Genomic DNA, 18,888 nt, shown 5'->3' with positions numbered 1-18,888 from the left:
AGGGGTGTCCTCCTGCCTCTGCATCCTGCAGGTTTCTCTGGCACCTCTGTGGTGTGGGGCCACAGCCTTTGGCAGTTGGATGGATGAGTTCTGCTTTTCTGATCCATGATCTCTAGCTAGGTTTCTTCACTTTACCTGAAGTGCTTTATCCTAATCAGTGGAAAAGTGACCCTTCCCTCTGTTCACTGGAAGCAGGATGTTGTGTGGCCATAGATGTCCATTCTTCCATGGGAGTGAAAGAGACTTCACTGCTTCTGCTCTACTGAAATCTACATCTTGTTCAGCTAATACTCTGCCTTTCTTTCCATCAATGAACTACTGTCTGCACAGGAAATATAGGAGTTGAGTTTTGATTACCTTTTCTGTGCCTTTTTTTATTTTTTTTAGTAAATATTGAAACCCTAATAATACTATATCTTCCACACCTTGTGTCTTTTAATTGTTTTTTGCTATTTTTTAACTCTCAATTTAAAGAATTTGAAAAATAGGAAGTTTTCTTTTCCAAAGCTTCTCAGAAAAGCCTTTCTCCAGCCTTTTTATTATTTTAGCTGAGAGATTTGGTTGCAGCACATGATAGTGTATTGATTACACATCAAAAGGTTTAAAACCAGCTTTATGAAACATTGCGATTTCATTTGGGAAGGTGCCGTATATTTTAATTGCTAAATGTATTCTAAATAACTTCATTAAGTATCTAGAGTTCTTAGAGGATAAAATACATGAGAAGACAGTAACAAACCAGTGGATAGACTCTCTACTGCTTTGAGCATTGTATAATCATTCACACTTGCGCAAAGCAAGTGTGGGTGCTATTAAAACACTGACAGTATCTTTGAAGTGTTTAATGAAAGGTTTAATTTATACTGTGAGATAAACACATGCTGGAGAATAGCCCCAGAATCAGCTCAATCTCACACTGGCAAAACAAGGTCAGATCAAAGACTGTTCTTCCGGCATTGTCAAGATAATTTAAACACCTCCCCTTCAGTGAACTAACCTTGAAACATGCAGTTTTACACAAATGCATCTAAAATATAGTTGTGAGATGAAATATGACTTTTCTTAAGCTTATACTTCACAATTTATGCTTATGCAGTATTTTTACAACTTTGAAAGCCATTTTTGTTTTAATGAAGAAATTCTGCTTTTTCCTGCAATACTTTGCATTTGTTGTGTGTTTTTACAACTTTCTTTTGTTATTTGTTCTTTTGTTTGTAGTTTGAAAGATCTTATCCAAAGTGAAGATGTGAAACCCAAGCTGCAGTACATCATGTCTAACCCTTCCTTTTCTATGGTAACGTGCCAAAGTGAAGACAGTGGAATAACCTGGGAAACCAGCTCAAGCAGATGTTCTACTCCCTGGACCTCAGAAACTAGTACAGCTTCTGATCTTTACAGTATGGAAAGTTCACCAGTAGGTTCTCCTCCAGGAAAAGTTATCTTTATTATGGATGAGGGCAAGATCATTCGGAAAAGGACACGCAAATCTTCAAATAGGGTGCCAATGGCTACAACACCGAAGGGAGGCCAGTGCAATAAAAAGCGTGACTCTTCTGGAATGCAGAGGCAAGAACCAAGAACTGTTCTAGGAGATGTGCAACCCTCCATGTTGAATGTAGTGCAGGTGGAAGCAGAAGAAGACAGAGATGAAGAAATGTCAGACAACAAAGAAGATCTAGAGAATATTGCAGAAGAGCCTGTAAAACGTGCTCCAATAAGATCAATATTTAGGGAGAGCAGACTGAGAAAAGTAGGTCCAATTCTAGGAGGACCAGTACAAGCTAGAATCCAACTGTTCAACTCAATTTTTGGAGGGACTGGGCCACCCCCTGAAACATTGGAGAAACACAGAAGCAGGAGAAGTAGCTCAGCTTCAGGAGATTCTGAGAAGTTCCTTGAAACATCAGTAAAAGAAAGATTGCAGAAGTTCGGTTCGCTCTCAGAAGCAGCACGTCCAAAACATTTTCAGGGAGCAAGAAGTAAAATTCTTGAAACACCTTCAGAGAGAAGAAGGAGGCAAAGAGAACAGCTCACAGAAAAAGCAAATCAAAGCTTTTCTTCACCAACATCACCTCTTGAAAAACAGCTTACGAAGAAAAATGATGTTTCATCTGAAAATATTGAACCTTATAAAATGAAAGAATCAACTCTTCAGCATGAAGAAAGAAAAGAGAGACAACCTCTTGTGGAGACTCCAAATCAGGTTTCAGGACATTTGCTGAAGAGTGAAGAAGGAACCAGGAAGCAGCAAAGTCATTCAGCCACGGCCAGAACATCAATAATAGGGTCAACAACCTCCACATCAGTCAGGTCTGATGAGAAACAAGTGCTGCTTCCCTCAGCCGAAAATGCAAACAAGGAGCCAGACCAATCTGTACTCACAGCATCAGATCATCTGGATGAAGTGAAGAAGCAAGAAGTTCAGCCCAATTCTGCACCACAGTCTGTTTCAGCAGATGTTGCTAGTGAATTAGATAGACCAAGTTCCCAGCATATTATGCCTGCAGAATCTGTGTCAGAACATCCTGAGAGGGAAACAGAGAAGTCTTACTTACCTGATGTTTCATCAGCTAAATCAGAATATTCCACTTCAACTGAAGTAGGACAGGAAGACACAATTCCTCAGTCATCAGAAACTGCACAGTCTGAGTCAGAACATGTGCTTTTAGCACATTCTGGAGATGAGACAGAGAAGGAAGAATCTGAGTGTCCATCATCAACAACTGCACTGTCAGAGTCAACATCTCCAGGTCTAACGTATTCAGCTGAAAGAGAAGAGGGTCAAAAGACCCCATCCTCAGAAACTCAAAATGTTCATTTGGAGAACCGAACAAAGTCTGAACAAGACTTTTCACTTCAGGAAGCAGAAAAGCAAGGAATTAAATTAAAACCACCAATTCCTGAAAATATAGATTCCAAATATTTCGGCATTTCATATCCTGTTCATACAGAAACAGAAGAAACACAGAAAATTTCAGCTATAAATAAAGCAGTAGATTCTGATCACTCTGATTTTTCCATTGAAAAAAACAAACAAACAGAAGGTGGGCAAATGGAGATGGAACATCCAGATGTCTCATATTCCACTGAAGGGACTGGAGAATCAGAGACAACACAGATGGAGACAGAGCATCTGGACTTCTCTTCTCTCAAGGAAGAAACAGAGGGACTGAAGGGTGAACAGATGGAGATGGAGCTTCCAGACTTCTCTTTTTCCAGGGGAGAAATAGAGGAACCAGGAAGTGCACAGCTGGAGACAGAACTTCCAGATTTCTTATATTCCAAGGAAGAAACAGAGGGATCAGAGAGTCCAATACCAGATACAGACTATCCAGAACAGCTTTTTTGCACAAAAGAAACAGAGAAATCAGGGAGATCACAACTGGAGATGGAACACCCAGAATTTTATTCTGCAGAAGAAACAAAAGAACCAGGAAATGCACAGCTGGAGATGGAGCATCCAGACTTTTCTTTTTCCAGGGAAGAAATGGAAGAATCAGACAACGCAGAACTGGAGACAGAGCACCCAGATCTATCATATTCCAGAGAAGAAATGGTGAAATCAGAGAGTGCACAGCTGGAGATGGGTCATTCAGACTATTCTTTAACCAAGGAAGTAGTGAAGGAAATGCAAAGTGCGCAGCTGGAAAAGGAACATCAGGTTTTGCTTTCCAGAGAAGAAACAGAAAACCAAGCATTCAGTCCTTTTGAACTGGAACAGCCTTATTCCCCTGAAAAAGAAAAACAACAAGGAGAAGAGCTTGCACTAGTACATTCAGATTTATCATGTTTGACAGAGGAAGCAGATAAAGAAAACACTACAGAACTCCAGTTGGTACATCCAGATATACTTGATTCCACTGGAAAGGCTGAGATACAACAAACTGAGTATCTAGAAACAGCATTTTCAGATTTGCCATCTCCCATGAATAAAAGAAAGGAGCAAGAACTGTCACAAATTGACAAAGGAGAACAGCCACAGCCTGTACAGCAGGATGCGCTGTCTGGAGGTCAGCTGGATTCCTCTGCCATGGCAATGCAAAGAGAAAATACTCAACTGCAGCCAGAGCATCCTGTTTGGCCACATTCTATCAGAAAAGAACAGGAACATAAAACTTCACAGCTGAAGGTGAAACAGCCAGAGACAACATCTTCCACTGGCAAAACAGAACATCAAAAATTGCAACCAAAGCTGGAACAAACTGATTCACTGTATTTCCAGGGAGAAACAGTACAAGAACCTGTACAGAGAAACTTAGAAGGTCCAGAGCCATCATATTTCATTAGTGAAGCAGAGCAACATGAAAATGTACAAGTAGCTTCAGAAAAGAGGGATTTCTCATTTATCACTGGAGAAGTGATGCAAAAAGGAATGGAGTCAGGAACATTGCAGTCACAATTGACTGACAGAGCAAAGCCCTGGGAAACAACACAAATGGAGCAGGAGCAGTCTTTTCCTTCCTGTTCCACTGCTGCTAGTCAGCAACAGGAAACATCACCACTGAATGTGCCCCAGCCAGATGTTTCATTGTCCTTTGGCAGAATGGAACAAGATATAGAACAAAGAGAGGTGAAACAGCAGGAAACAGATCAAGAAGAAGCTGTGCAAATGGAAACAGAGTATTCAGGTATTTCAGAAAGCCTGGGTAAAGAGCACCCACAGGTCACAGACCAAAGTGATTTGGCAGAGCAAGAAATAGCTCGACCAGGGTTAGTGCATCCATCTTTGCCATATTCATTTAGTAAACAAATGCAAGAAGAAATGCAAACAGAGCCAGCATATTCAGAAGAAGTATTTTATGTAAGTACAGAAACAGAGAAAGAAGTTATACAACACGAATCACAGCAACAAAAAATCGTACATCCCGAGATGGAGCAAACATTATTGCCTTCTTCCAGTGAAAAAGAAGCTTCACTGGAAATGGAAATAACTTCAGAATATCCAGATTTGCCATATTCCTCTCATGAACAGGAAAAATTATTGAAAAACACAACCTTACCATTCCATTTGAAACAAGGAGAAACTGAACCAGTAATGGTGGAACAACCAGATATTTCATGTGAGAGTGATGAATCAAAACAAGGTGACATTGTGGAGCAGGGGTCAGGATATCCAGAGCTCTCATACTCCATGGAAACTCAGCAAAAATCAGAACAATTTGATTCACAAGCAAGCCTGGGTGAAGCAGCACAAGATGAAAGTATGGAAGTAGAATCTCATTACCCAAATCAGTCATGCTCACAACTGGATTCACAATACTCAGATTTGTCATTTTCCTTTGGTAAAGGCCAAGAACAATCAACTCCAAAGTTTGAGTCAAAACATCAAGAATTGCCTAAAGTAGCTAGAAAAAGAGCTGCTCCAGCAACTGCACCAATAGAGTCAAAACATCCAGAAATTGCACCATGGGAAATGAAGCATCCTGATTTGTCATATTTCACTGGTGAGACAAGCAAGGAAGAAGTAGCCCCATTGGATCAGAAACACAGAAAACCTTCTCTTGGCAGAGAAAAGCAGCAGAAAGACACAAAACAGGAGCTAGAGCAAGAAAAGTTAACACATTCTCCTGATAAAAGGGACACTTTAGAACATGCCCAGGAGAGCTTGGAACAATCAAATTTATCATTTTCCATTGATAGGCCGAGTGATGAAACGACACCATCAGAGGCAGAGCATACTGATGTGATATCTCCTCCAGACAACATAGAGGAGATAAAACAAATAGTACAAGAAACAGAACAAACTTATCCCTTTGGACAAATGGAACAGAAAACAGTTCAGCCAGCAGTGGAAATTTCACATTTGTCACGTTTTGTGGGTACAGCAGAAAAAACAGAAATGGTAGAACCAGGGCAGGGACATTCTGATTTGCCTTACTCTGTTTTCAAAGTAGGAGGGCTGCAAACATCACAGCTGAAACCTGAACACCCTGATCTACCACATTCCCTCAACAAAGTGCAGGAAACAATGCAGCTGGGATTGGAAGAGCCAGGTTCATTGTATGGTCATGACAAAATGGAGCAACCCTCACCTGCACAGCTGGAGCCAGGTCATGCAAGCTTGGCATCCCTGGCCAGGGAAGTGGAGCAACGAGGGATAGAGCCCACAGCTGTGGAATGCTCTAAAGAGGAGCAGTCTGTCAGCAGGGCAGAGTATCCACAAGCTGTTGAGGAGAAGCAGAGAGCTCCAGATGCACCAGCCCAGAGTAGAAAAATGGAGCAAAGAGAAATGTTAAAAGCAGAGCCAAAGCCTCCTGATTCACTGCATTCCATTGATAAAGCAAAGCCACAAGGAACTACACAACCAGTGTTAGAAAAACCAGATCTGTCATCTTGGCCTGGCACAACAGAGCAAGGACAAACTGCTGGAGAGGAGAAGCCAGGCTTCTTGCATTCTTTCAAAAAAGAGGCATTAGGCAAGAAAGCGTGGACAGAATTGGGACATTTAGAATTATGTCATTCTCTCCGTGAGGCAGAACAAGAAAATTTAAATGCAAAATCACACCATTCAGATTTATCTGCTGGCAAATTAGAACACCATGAAATCATACAGCCAGAGGCAGAAGTAATGGATTTATCATGTTCAATTGGTGAAACACAGCAAACTCAAATTGCTGATGAGGATTCGGAGTGCCTGGATTTATTTCATTCCAGTGGCACAGTACAACAAGAAAAGATTCAACCAGAGCAAGAAAAAGCAGATGAGTTTTCATCATCTCTCAGCAAAGCAGATGAACAGAAAGATGCAGGAATGCAGGCAGAATATCCTATGGAGAAAACAGGACTGCAAAATTCCCAAGCAAACTCAGAATATGCAGATTTGTCATTCTCTGTTGGCACAGCAGAACCTCATAAAACAACACAGCCAGAGTTGAAAGAACAGAGTTTGTTGCATTCATTTGTCAAAACAAAGCCATCATGGGCTGCCCCAACAGAGTCTGAGCATGCAAATGTCATGGATGCCATGGGCAAAGTACTGCACAGCGATTTGTCCTCTTCCGCTAGTGAAGAAAAACGAAGTGCACAGCAGGAGGTCAAAGAGGGGAGAAGCTATACATTACACCCAGAGGAAATAGTACAACTAAAATTGGAAAAACCGGTGTTTTCAAGTCCTCATGACATGGAAGAGCAACCAAACACATCCCCAGTGGCAGAGGAGTTTACAGACTTCTATTCCTCTGGCAGAAGAAAAAGCCAGGATGCTGCACAAGCAGGGTTCATGCCTTCTGATGTTTCGTATTCCACAGGAAAATCAGAGCAGTTGCAACAAGAACAACCGAATTCAAAACATCCAGATTTGTCATACTCTCTTGGCAAAGCAGAGACTAGTATAATAAAGCCACTAGATTCATCATATTCCTATGGCAAGGCAGAGCAGCCACAGACTGCCCAGATGGAGCATTCAGAGATACCATATTTCACTGGTGAAACAAACTGGAGGGATAGGGTCCAACCAGAACAGCCACGTGCTGGTTTTCAGTCCTCTGATGCTGAAACAGAGCAGCCAGAAACACCTTCTGTAGCACCTACCTTTGTCAAGACCGAGGAGCAGGGAGCTGCACAACCAAGCTTCAAACAATCAGATTTATTAAGTCCTACTGACAAAGCAGAAAAGCATGAAATGGCTCCACTGAGAGCAGGACAGTCACAGAAACGAGACACTGGTGCTCCTTCATCTCTAAGTGCTCAGCTGGAAAGTGAACATCGAAATGTATCATTTTCCACTGAGGAAGCAGACAGCCACAAAATTCAACCATATTCATCTCTTACTGAACAAACAGTGTCTGTACCTTTGGGTGCTTCACATCTTGTCTCTGAAACAAGCCCCAAAGGAAGTCCAAAATCTTCACCTGTAACTGAAGGCTCACGCCCCAAACATTTAGATATATCTTACTCCCACTGTAAAACAGAACATGCAGAAACTGCCCTGCCTGAGCCAGGGTCCTTTTTTGCAAGAAAAGCAGAGAATACAGAAAGCCTTCCACGTTTGCCTGTAGCTGCGAAGACAGAGGCTGAATGTGAAATTTTACTTGAAGCTGAGAGAGAACAGGCTCCACATTACTTTCACACAGCTACACAATTAGAATCTGAACAACAAAATTTATCATATTCTGCTGACAAAATAGAAACTCCAGAAAGTCAGGATTACTTGACTGTACCTTCAAAACCTCAGTCTGAACCTTCAGTTCCCTTTCATCCACCTGATGAAACATGTCAGCAAGAGGTTCCACCCTATTCAAAACCAGTCTCTGAATATCTGGTTCCTACTCGGTCCCTTGCCAAACAAGAAAATCAAAATATGAAGCCACTTATTACCCAGCCCAAACAATCAGAGTGTGAACATGTAATTCCACCACACAACGAAAAACATTTGCAAAAAATTCAACCCGGTTCACCTGAAACAGCAAGCCTAAAGACAGTGCACTTGGAGAGTATGCCTCAAGTGCAGGACCAAGGCAAGCCAGAATCTTGTTTATTGGACACAATATATTTGTCTCCAGAACAGCTAAGAAGTTCCCCCAAATTCACTACTGAGAAATATGAGCAAGAAATGCAATCTGATGTACAGACACTTCCAAGGTCAGTGACCACAGAGCCAAAGGTGTCTGGTGGAGCAGACCAGCAAGCAGTGTCGTCAGAGTCATTTATGCCTTTTCATAAATCATCTGGAAAGTCAGAACTTGAAAAGTCAGTATCAGTGGCTCTCACTTATGATGAAGAGAAACAAAATATTCCATCATCTTTATCTGATGTAGCAGGCATGCTTGGAAAGCAATCTGACAAAGTTTCAGGCGTTTATACTGCAAGAGAGCATAGACGTGAAATGCAACATTTTGAACACCAAAAGCCTACACCCTTGGAGCACCTGGGAGTTGTTTCATCAGACCTTGTTCATGAAACTGTGACACACAAAACTCAGCATTATCCTGGTGAATGGGGCAGCCTTTCTTCAGCAGAGATTAAGCCCCTTAGCTCAAGTTCTGAAGAAAAGCAGAACCCAGATATTCCATCCTTTGGGCTGGCTAGCTGGCTGGTAGAAGAGGTGAAAGCTCGCTCAATTAGTCCAGTAAGGGCTGCAGATGTAGACATGCAAGGAATTGAGCTTACTCCAAATGAAGCTTCTGATTTTGGGTCAAAACAGTTCCTAGCTGGAAGTTGTACAGAATCTACAGTTCATGGGACTGCAGAGGCAACAGGACATACATTTACAGTTTCTGAATCACTGTCAAATAAATTTCCTCACAGGAAGTCCTCAGACACTAGTCCCAGAACACAAAGGTGTGATTTGCCGTCTCTGGTAGGAGATAATCAAGGTCCAGAAGTTTGTCTGGAGCATGAAACTAGTACTTTAAGCCCTAGAAAAACTGAAGCAATGCAACATCTGGAGGCAGGCAAAATGTCTGAAGTGCCTGAACATTACCTGGCAGGAGAAGAGGAGGAAATGGAACATGCAAGTGTTGTTGAAGAGAGTCAGCGTGCTCTGGAGACTATTGAACAAAAAGATCTATTTAATATAATTTCAGAAGGTTATGAAATACTCAATATTCATGCACCTACACATATTTCTTCTGTTGATCAAGAAGAAAGTAAACATATGCCTGATAAATTAGAATACTTGGAAACAAATCCTTCATTCAGAAGAAAATTAGTTGAGGATGACCAGAGAGCCCTAACTTCTGGAAGAACCATAGAAATTTCAGAAAGCTCAGTGTTGGGAAAGACTACAAGCCATGAACTAATAGAATTGGTCAAAGAGGATGATTTTGAGGAAACTGAAGAAACTCAAGAAGAAAACCTCCCATTGCCAGAAAACAATAATTATGCAAAATTGGATCCTAATAATGGTACTGCTGATATGGATTACTTTGAAAAATACACATTGATTGATGACAAATCCCCAGTTAAACCACAATTTGAAAGACGAATTTCATTGTCTCCAGTGACAGAAGACCCCAATGAATCTATGGAAGAAGCCAAATCTTTTGAAGAAAGTACTGAGGTAGATACTTTGGAAGAGTTTTCCTTACTTGAGGATGTGGATGAAGTCTTTTATGGTACCATAAAAGGAGAAGGCAAAATGCAGTCTTATGCAGATTCTTCAAAACCTCTACCACTGCAAAAATCACTGGATTCTAGCACTAAAAGTGTTACAAATGTAGAAGATGAATGCAAGTCACCAGGGACCCCACTCTTTGATTCAGAAGAAGGAGTGCTAGAACGATCCCTCTTGTTCCCTACCACTGTTGCTCCAGTTAACCCAGAGCTTTTAGAGGAGCCACCTGCACTGTCATTTTTATACAAGGACCTCTATGCAGAAGCAGTAGGAGAAAAGACAAAGGATGAGACTCCCTCTGATGAAGACAGTGGTAATTCTAATGCTTCTTTCCCTAGTAGAAATTCAGACACAGATGATGGAACTGGAATATATTTTGAAAAATACATTCTTAAAGATGAAATTCCAAGTAAGGCCACAGGGCCTCAAAAAGATGAGATACCAGAAGATGAGTCCTTTAGTGGAGGAATTTTGGCTTGGAGTTCAGAGAGTATGCAGAAGCAGGGATCTGGTGATGTTCCATATGTCAAAACTGAGGTTCTGTCAGAAAGAGGTGTTATGGAGAGAGACAAATTCCAGGTTGACAGCAACATTCAAGCAACAATTTGCAAGCCAACACATGCCATTCCTTTTGGAAGCAGAACAGTTCTTTCGGGTGCAGGAACTGACATCACTGAACAAAGAGAAGAAGAAAACACACCAGTAGAAAGAACTGAAGAGCTGCCAGAACAGTCAAGTCAACAAGGATACAGTCATCAAGTGGATTATCAGGGGGCTGCATATCAAGAAGCTAGTACTAAGCAGGAAGAATGGCAAGATATAACAGCAGTTCCTCAAAAGGAAAAGTATGTTCCATATGTCAGGGCTCCCACTGAGGACAGTGTAGATGATCAGTTTACTCAGGAACATCTGTCCTTTGTTCCTGCCATTCAGCAAACAGAGAATCTAGACTTGCAAAGAGAGGAGCAGCATCATGATGTTTATGAAGATTTTGCTGAGTCAATGGACTATGATGTGATTACACAAGAAGAGCTTTTGCAAGATGAAATATCGTCTCAATTTACACATGAGGAGCTATTATTTGAAGACAGGGACTCCTTTGATCATGCTGCTGATAGTTATGAATTTGTTAATGAGCCAGAACAAAGAACTCCTGTTGAGCTTGAAGATTCAGGCTTTGTGGTGATGTATCCTGAAAAATCAGCAACAAACATTCCTCAAATTGAGAGCCCACAAAGAGAACTGAAGAAAACACAAGTAGACACTTATTGTTACCACTGCAAATGCCCAATATCTGCTATTGACAAGCTTTTTGGAGAGCATAAAGACCATGAAGTCACAACACTAGATGATGCTGCAACCAAGATGAAGGTAAGAATTAATTTGAGTTAAAAAAGTAGTTACTAAGGCTAATTTCTCCAGTCCCCTTGCATCGTCAAGAGGGGAGACTTCAAAGAGCAGTCCAGAAGCTAAGAAGCAGTATCTATTAAATAAAAGCTATTCCTACACACCTGTTGGAGATCTTGAAGAGAGATTCTTATTAAGGTATTCTCTGGAGTCCTAGATTTGCTAAGCTGGTATTTGAATTTATCCAGAAGTTTGAATAGTCTTGTTTATATGTAGTTGTTACCAGACTTTACATCTTACAGTCTTATCTGTGTAAGTTTGTTCTGATTTTGATACATAGGGGGAGAAATGGGAAGAATGTTGTTTCTATGAAAATAAAACTTGAGTAACAGCACCTCACTTCATTTGACAAGGTACAGAAACCTCCATATGTGGAGACTGGTATCATCATAAAGTGTTCCCTGTCCCACTTACATGTGTTGGTTGCTTGGAGATGTTAGACAAATTACCCTACACAGCTTTGTTGAAGTGCCAACCTATTTTCTGTTTCGTTCAATTTCATCTGCAAAATGACCTTAAACTGGAGAGGAATGTTTTACAAGGGCAGGTAGTGACAGGACAAGGGGCAGTGTCTTGTCTGTGAAATTGAAAGGGAGCAGGTTTATATTAGACATTAGAAAAATAAATCTTCACACTGAGGGCAATGTGGCAGTGGAACAGGTTGTCCAGAGAAGTTGTGGATGCCCCACCCCTGGAAGTGTTCAAGGCCAGGCTGGATGGGGCTCTGAGCAATCTGGTCTAATGGAAGATGTTCCTGCCCATGGCAAGGAAATAGGAACTAAATAGTCTTTAAAGTCCCTTCCAGCCCAAACCATTCTGTGATTTGTGCCAACAGCATTGTGGAGTCAGCATAGGTAAGAGTTTGCCTTCTTCTTGCCACTATATCCAAGTGTTCCCCCCTGAAAGACAGATAAAATGCCCTCCATTTCAGTAAGCTAGTCCATTGCTATTAATAATAGTGAAAATGCTTTTTCTGTGGAAGCTATTGTTCATTAAAGTACAGTTCTGCTTCTGAAAACATTTATGTGATGCCTCACTTGTCCCATATCAGATCTGTTTATGTTACTTTCTTAGTTACCAGCTATTTACTCTCACCCCAGTAAATGAAAGGTGAGATTTTTTTTTTGGTGCATGTTCATTTGACAGGAATACAGATTTCGTGTCATTTTACTGAAATTCCAGAATGCCTTGTATTGGTGATATTTATGTTATCTTTATATTACCTCATATGAAGAAGAGAGAAACCAGAAGTAGGAGGAGTCAGTGTAACAGCTTCACATATCAGTACTTGCAAACTATTTCCACGGTGCTCAGGTGTAGAGTTGTTTTTTATATGTGGCCATTCATGCTTGACTTAGCAGTGATAACAAGGCACGAGTAAGTCAGCAATAAAGTCACAGATCCCAGCCACCCCTCAAATGTACCCACATCACAGTGAGACAAGTTAAGCTGCAAATAAACATCCCATGACATCACTCCCTGTCTGTGGAGCACGGACATGAAGCCAGTATTAAATTTGGCTGCAACACAGGCCTGGTTTCACATGATTGCTAACACTCAGAGCTCAGGTTACATTGAGACTCCATTTGTATGTCTCTTGTTACTTCTGTATAGTTACTAAGAAAACATTAAGATAGCAAAATGCTTGTTGCATGATTTTAATTTTTTTTAAATTATTGTTTTATTATTGGTGCGTGAAAACTGTGAGAACATAGCTTCACAGTAAATTAAATGAGCTATGGATGGCATCTGGCTGAGTTTACAGTTCATCCTGACAAACAGAAATTTCTTTCCAAATCTTGATGATTTGCCCTAAAGATTTTTAAATGGAGCTTTTAATTGTATTGTCCAATGTGACATTTGTAATTAATGTAAAGCAATGTGGTTTTTTCTACAGATCTATCTGTAAAATTTTACCATAATAAGAAGCTGTTATAAAAGGAAGGTAACCTTCCTTTTAGATTTATGCCATCAAATTAAAACTAAGCATTTTTATAAATTATTAATTGCTCCAGAGCAGATGAACAATTAATTTTCATAAAAGGTCAAGAAGCACTAAGAAAAAGTTCTGAGCTGTCTCTGATGTCTGTTGTGCCTTGGACTACTTTTGTTTCCACATAACTCAACCAGTGATTTTGATTACTTCTTGTTTATAGGAATTATATTTACATATAGATTTATAGATATACACATACACATACATAAAGGTATATCTATTTGTCTATGTGTCAATCTATATAGAGACAGATACCTATCTTTAAAATTCTAATTTAAAAAGCCATCACACTGTATAATCTATTACCCTCACAACTAGCTTTGTTATTTTCCTTTCTGTGGGCTTGTTCCTGTGATCTCTCAAGGGCACTCCTGAGTACCCTCACTCTCTGTCAAAGCTGCACTGGAATTCTTCACCTTCAACAGCTTGCATGGACACAGCACCTTATCAAACTGAACTCACTTGTTCTGCTTTGGAAACAGTTCTGTGACTCTTCAGCTGCTATTTCTGTGCTTGTCTTTGCAGCCAGGGTGATACTTGAACTTACTTAGCAATTGTTCCAATGGTGGCTCATAGCAAAAGGAAAATATTCACCTAAAATAAATTCTGTGTAAAAAGTTTATAAAATAAACTGCCGAAGTTACTGAAACACTTTAAATTTCAGGATCAGTTAAGTAAATTGCTAGCAGCCCTGGAAGAAAAGTCAATGAAGATTGAAGATTTTGTGAGTGATATTGAATTGCGATTTAATTCAGTTGAGGTAAGTCCAGTGTTTTATCACACTAGTTTTCTTTCCCTCTACAAGATTACTTCTAATATATGCTTGCTTTTTTGTGCAGCATCATTGCTTCCACTAAAATGGGCTACTTCTCCAGTCCTCAAATTGACTTCTCTGGAAGTTCACTGGAAGGTGTTGACTTTGGAGGAAGAAAAAGATTACTTTTTTGCACATTAATGCAAAGTGGAATATGTAATTGTCAAACACTGCTGGAAAAAGTTCCCTTAATTTTGTTTATGCCTATAAAAAGCTCACACTGTATCGTTATTTAGAATCCCATGCAAAGCAACTAAATTAGTTGACCAGTATCTTAAGTTCTGATTGCCCAAGTTCTTAAGCCTTGAGAACTGTATAAACTCCAGTTGTAAGCATGCATTTTCATCTATGTTTTGGTCAGACTTCCTATCTCAGTGATCAAATATTAAAGTTTAATTTTAAGCCCCAGCAGGAAAAAAAAAAAAATAAAAGCAAGCTGTTGCTTTTTATGTATTTCTCTAGAGATTTTTCTCCCAGAGGAGTTTGCCTGCAGAAATAAAATTGTCTAATTGTCACTGGGCCAGAATGAATCTGGTGGATGGCTCATGTATGGGTAATTGAGAATATCTGTATATTCATTAAATGTTGTTGTTTTGTTCTGCAGGAAAACTGTAAGAAAAATGCAGACTTATTGGAAAAGCAGAATGAAGAGATGCTTAAGAAAGTGGTAGCACAATACGATGAGAAATCAGAAAACTTTGAGGAAGTGAAGAAGATGAAAATGGAGTACCTGTATGAGCAGATGGTAAATTTCCAGCAAACTGTTGATTCAGCAAAGGAAACTTTGGAGACAACAGTAAAAGAAACAGATGAAGTGGATGGATTTGTTCTCCTAAATGTAAGTAAAATTGGCTTTCATACTGTACCTTTTATGATATTGGTTAGGAAAGGACTTCTGTACCTAGGGTCTCAACAATTTTTTTTGTTTTTTAAAGAGCTAAATCCTACTAGCTCAGCTATTCCACTCTGAAACTGCTGGATCATTTGGTTTTGATCTGGGAATTCTCAGATAGAACTGTAGAGAGGATATACAGGGCAAAAATGTGACTTATGCTACTAAAATGGTTCTGTTCGTTTTTCAAGTAGGTGAAAAAACAGTTTGATAATATATCTAGAATAAATAAAGGAGAACTAGGAAATGCTAGAGTATTTAGGTATTTTACCATATGAAAAATTAAATGCATATTGTGTATAATAATAAGCAACAAGATACTGATCTTTGAAACAAGAAAATGTAATTGCAAAGTGAAACGGTTTCTGGGCTGTAGAGGGTTTTGTTGTGTATTATTGTTATTTGGGGATTTTATTGTTATTGGTTTGGGGTGTGTTTTAATGATCGGATGGACAGTATTTATGGACTCAGATTACTGAGGCTGTGATAAATAATAACTGTTGAAAAAAAGTGAGAGACTGTGTTGGTTGCTGACTGGGGAAAACCTCAACAGTGAGATAAGCTGAGGGCTGTGTATGTGACATGCCTGTCTAATGGATGTTAAAAACATCTCCAGTGAATCTGCAGGACTGGACCTACTAACTCATACAGTCATTAGTCTTAAACTTTGTTCTGAGGGTGTTGCTAGTCCTCCCGTACTGCTCTTATGCTGCAAGACTTGTCCTTAACTGGACCATAGTACTTTCTTCTCTCCACAGCTGTTTTACCAGTCCCAAAGAAGATGGAGTTTCTGGGATAGTAATCTTACCCCATTATGGAATTAGCATGTGGCCTGGAAGTTGTAGATAAACTACCTTGGAATGCCAGAAATAGAAAGGCCGAATTACTGTCTAAAAACTGATCAGGCATGCAAAAATAAATCAGCTTTTGAAATACAAGTGTCCAGCCCATGTAGGCCCTACTAGCTACAGGAATGATGGACCAATATTTGGCTTTCTTCCCTGCTCTGTGCTACACAATGTTGTAGTATCGTGTAACTAGTGGATGTTATGGTAGCTTGGCTATTTTGGGATGGATGAAAAATATGGATTATTTTCCTGATTTTGTGAGGATCAGTGCTGTGGCAAAAAGATAATTTTGTAATCTGTAATTCTTTTGTGGGGATGTGAAAATTATTGCATTTCCCTGCTCCCTTCTATTAGTGATAAAGGACAGGAACTTTTTTGTTCATAGGCCAGGAAACATTATCTGATGATTCCTGGGGCATGGGACAAACTCTCATTCCATAAGTACAAATCTCAGATGGCTTCTAGTAATAAGAAGTTAGGAAGGACGTTTTAGCAAGAATTTGGATTTAACTATTCTTAATGTGCAAGTGATTTCTTTCTCTAAAAGTTCTGGTTTAAGAAAGTATTTGATTATTCTCAGTCTTTAATACTGATCCCTCAGGGATTTAAAATGAGATTAATACTCTAATATCCTGCTGAGCTAGAGCTTTGAAATGAAACATTTCTACAGAAACAGATTCTGTGCTGGTGTGAATGAGCAGCATTCCACACAACCTCGAGTCAATAAAACTATGTGTTTTATGTCTGTAGAGAGTAGAAAGACTGTTATATGATCATGACTAGCTTTTCAACATTTTGGGGGTTTTGAAAACTGTTAACACGTTTCTTTTCCCTTTTCTAGTCATCTAAAGAATTGAATAAAAGGTACATGCAGTATGGGTTAACTGCACTGTAGTGAGGATAGGCCTAGCATGCTGGATGCTTCTATTATTATTTGTGAGCTTTGAAAACACATTGCTAGTAATCAAAGATAACCTTTATAAACCATGCTAATAATGAAATTTAGAAAAGTGGCTTTATACTTACTGCTGTAACTGACTGGTTTTGAAGTGTTTTGCACGTGTTGTGGAATACATTAGTTAAACAAACAGCATGTTAAAACATCAGCTCAATTTTACATCTCTACACAGACATTTTTAAACAGAAATTTTAAACTCCTTGTAGTTATTACTATACATACATATACAGTAACCATTGTGACCATGCTTCCACCTTTTAGACTGATAAGACATATCACTGATATGTTTCTTTTTTCACTAGTCTGGTTCTGTATCACTTAATCTCTGAAAGGTTATAACAAAGCAACACAGGTATTTTGACTATGTTTCTGAACACAACTCCAGAAAAATGAGATTAAGTAGATTTCAAAACCTGGCTGGGAGACTACAAGCTGATGCTTTTCTATAGCTTTCCATTGTCACTGCCTGATCCAGGGTATTTCAGAGAGCTGGTGCCCCATCATAACTGCATCAAGGTCTGCCTGTACACACCAGTAGATGCATACAATCACAAACAGTTCTCTGCCATGTGGGATTTTCTCAAGGGAGTTATTTTAGTGAGTCCCATTCTTTATGAGAGAAGTGTTCAACCATAAGCCCATATTCCCCCCAAAAATTCTCTGGGGTAGAAGGAAAACATTCAGAGCAGTTGGCTGCTGGCTTCTCCTATGCAGGGCCCCAAAACTGCACTGCCCAGCCCACCACCCCTGACTTTCCCCAGAGGGTTTGGGCATTGTGCAGGGCATATCAAACATACCCTTGTAGTGCTGCCTCAGCCATTACTGGGATATGTGTGCTGACATGAACTGGGCTATAACAGTGACACCAGGGTTTCAGTTTGCAGTCAAATTACAACCCCAGGAGAGCGCTCTGAAGAGAATGTGCCAAACACCCCTTCAAAGTGTCTATTAATCTCCAGAATTAGAACTGTAAATCTGGACTCACCTGTTGCAAGTCAAACTGTCTGGCCATGCATTTAGTTTATTGCATAAGATTAGAGCAGGTAAAACAGGACAAAACAATTTTCCAAAGCTTTCTGTGCACTTGATCTTTACATTTTACTTACATAATAAAGTTTATTCTGTTTGGTGCATAGGCTTAGTTATTACTTTAGTTTGATAATACCTGTCTACCTAAAATAAGTTCAGAATAACCATATTTAACAATGCATGTTTTTCTAAATAAAGTGTATTTTATATTTGTTGTGCTTGGTTAAGATTATGCATAATAAACTATTTCAGTGACTGAAAAAAATGAAGGGGAGAAATATAAAATTGCCTGGAAAAAGCAATTTCTTCCATTTTCTTGAGGCTGTCTCTGTCGCAGGGTTTTAAATGTTTCAGAGTTTTTTCATATAATGAACCCAGCAAATATGGGCTAATTAAGTGGAACCTATCTTCCCTCTCATGTTTTTTGGCTTGCCACAAGCAGCTGCTTTACATTACATCTCTGGAGTCAGCTGCTGTAGTTAGCTTTAAGATTTGTTACATTAGCAAGCCCAAACCCCTGTGTTCTTGAGAGTCTTGCTGAGAACTTCCACATCTTCACATTCTCATGGATTAAGTGTAAAAAGACCACATGCACTTTCACTATGCTCCTGATTTGAAACTGCAGTATGGCCTTGTAGTGGTTCAGGGCAAATTTTGGAGGAAACCTCCTAAAGGGCTCTCCATTCCCTCCCCAACTAGTTAGGGGAAAAAAAAATCCTCAGAGAGAAGTGGAAGGGACCCTGTTTATTAAACAGGCAAAGCACTCTCCAGCACAATAAATTGGACAATATCAATGACAAGAACTTAATGCCACTCTGGAGAGATGACAGATTTAGGAAAGAAGTCTCTCCTGTAGGTGGTTGCTCTGCCTCAGTCCCTCTGACCCTGGG

The 18,888-nt window shown here is 39.8% G+C and overlaps 1 protein-coding gene across 1 annotated transcript in view; it reads left to right on the top strand.

Annotated features, from left to right (window-relative positions):
* Positions 1-18,888, top strand: part of CMYA5 (cardiomyopathy associated 5) — a 46,483-nt gene that overhangs the window by 6,695 nt on the left and 20,900 nt on the right. The window contains exons 2-5 of the mRNA XM_066338881.1: positions 1,219-11,425; positions 14,122-14,217; positions 14,876-15,109; positions 16,853-16,875. Of these exons, the coding sequence (XP_066194978.1) occupies positions 1,219-11,425; positions 14,122-14,217; positions 14,876-15,109; positions 16,853-16,875 (10,560 nt within the window). The remainder of the gene's footprint in view (positions 1-1,218; positions 11,426-14,121; positions 14,218-14,875; positions 15,110-16,852; positions 16,876-18,888) is intronic.

Source organism: Sylvia atricapilla, chromosome Z (assembly GCF_009819655.1).
Source record: "Sylvia atricapilla isolate bSylAtr1 chromosome Z, bSylAtr1.pri, whole genome shotgun sequence".
NCBI lineage: Eukaryota > Metazoa > Chordata > Aves > Passeriformes > Sylviidae > Sylvia > Sylvia atricapilla.
The sequence above is the reverse complement of the archived record's forward strand: the minus strand, read 5'-3'. Positions and strand labels throughout refer to the sequence as shown.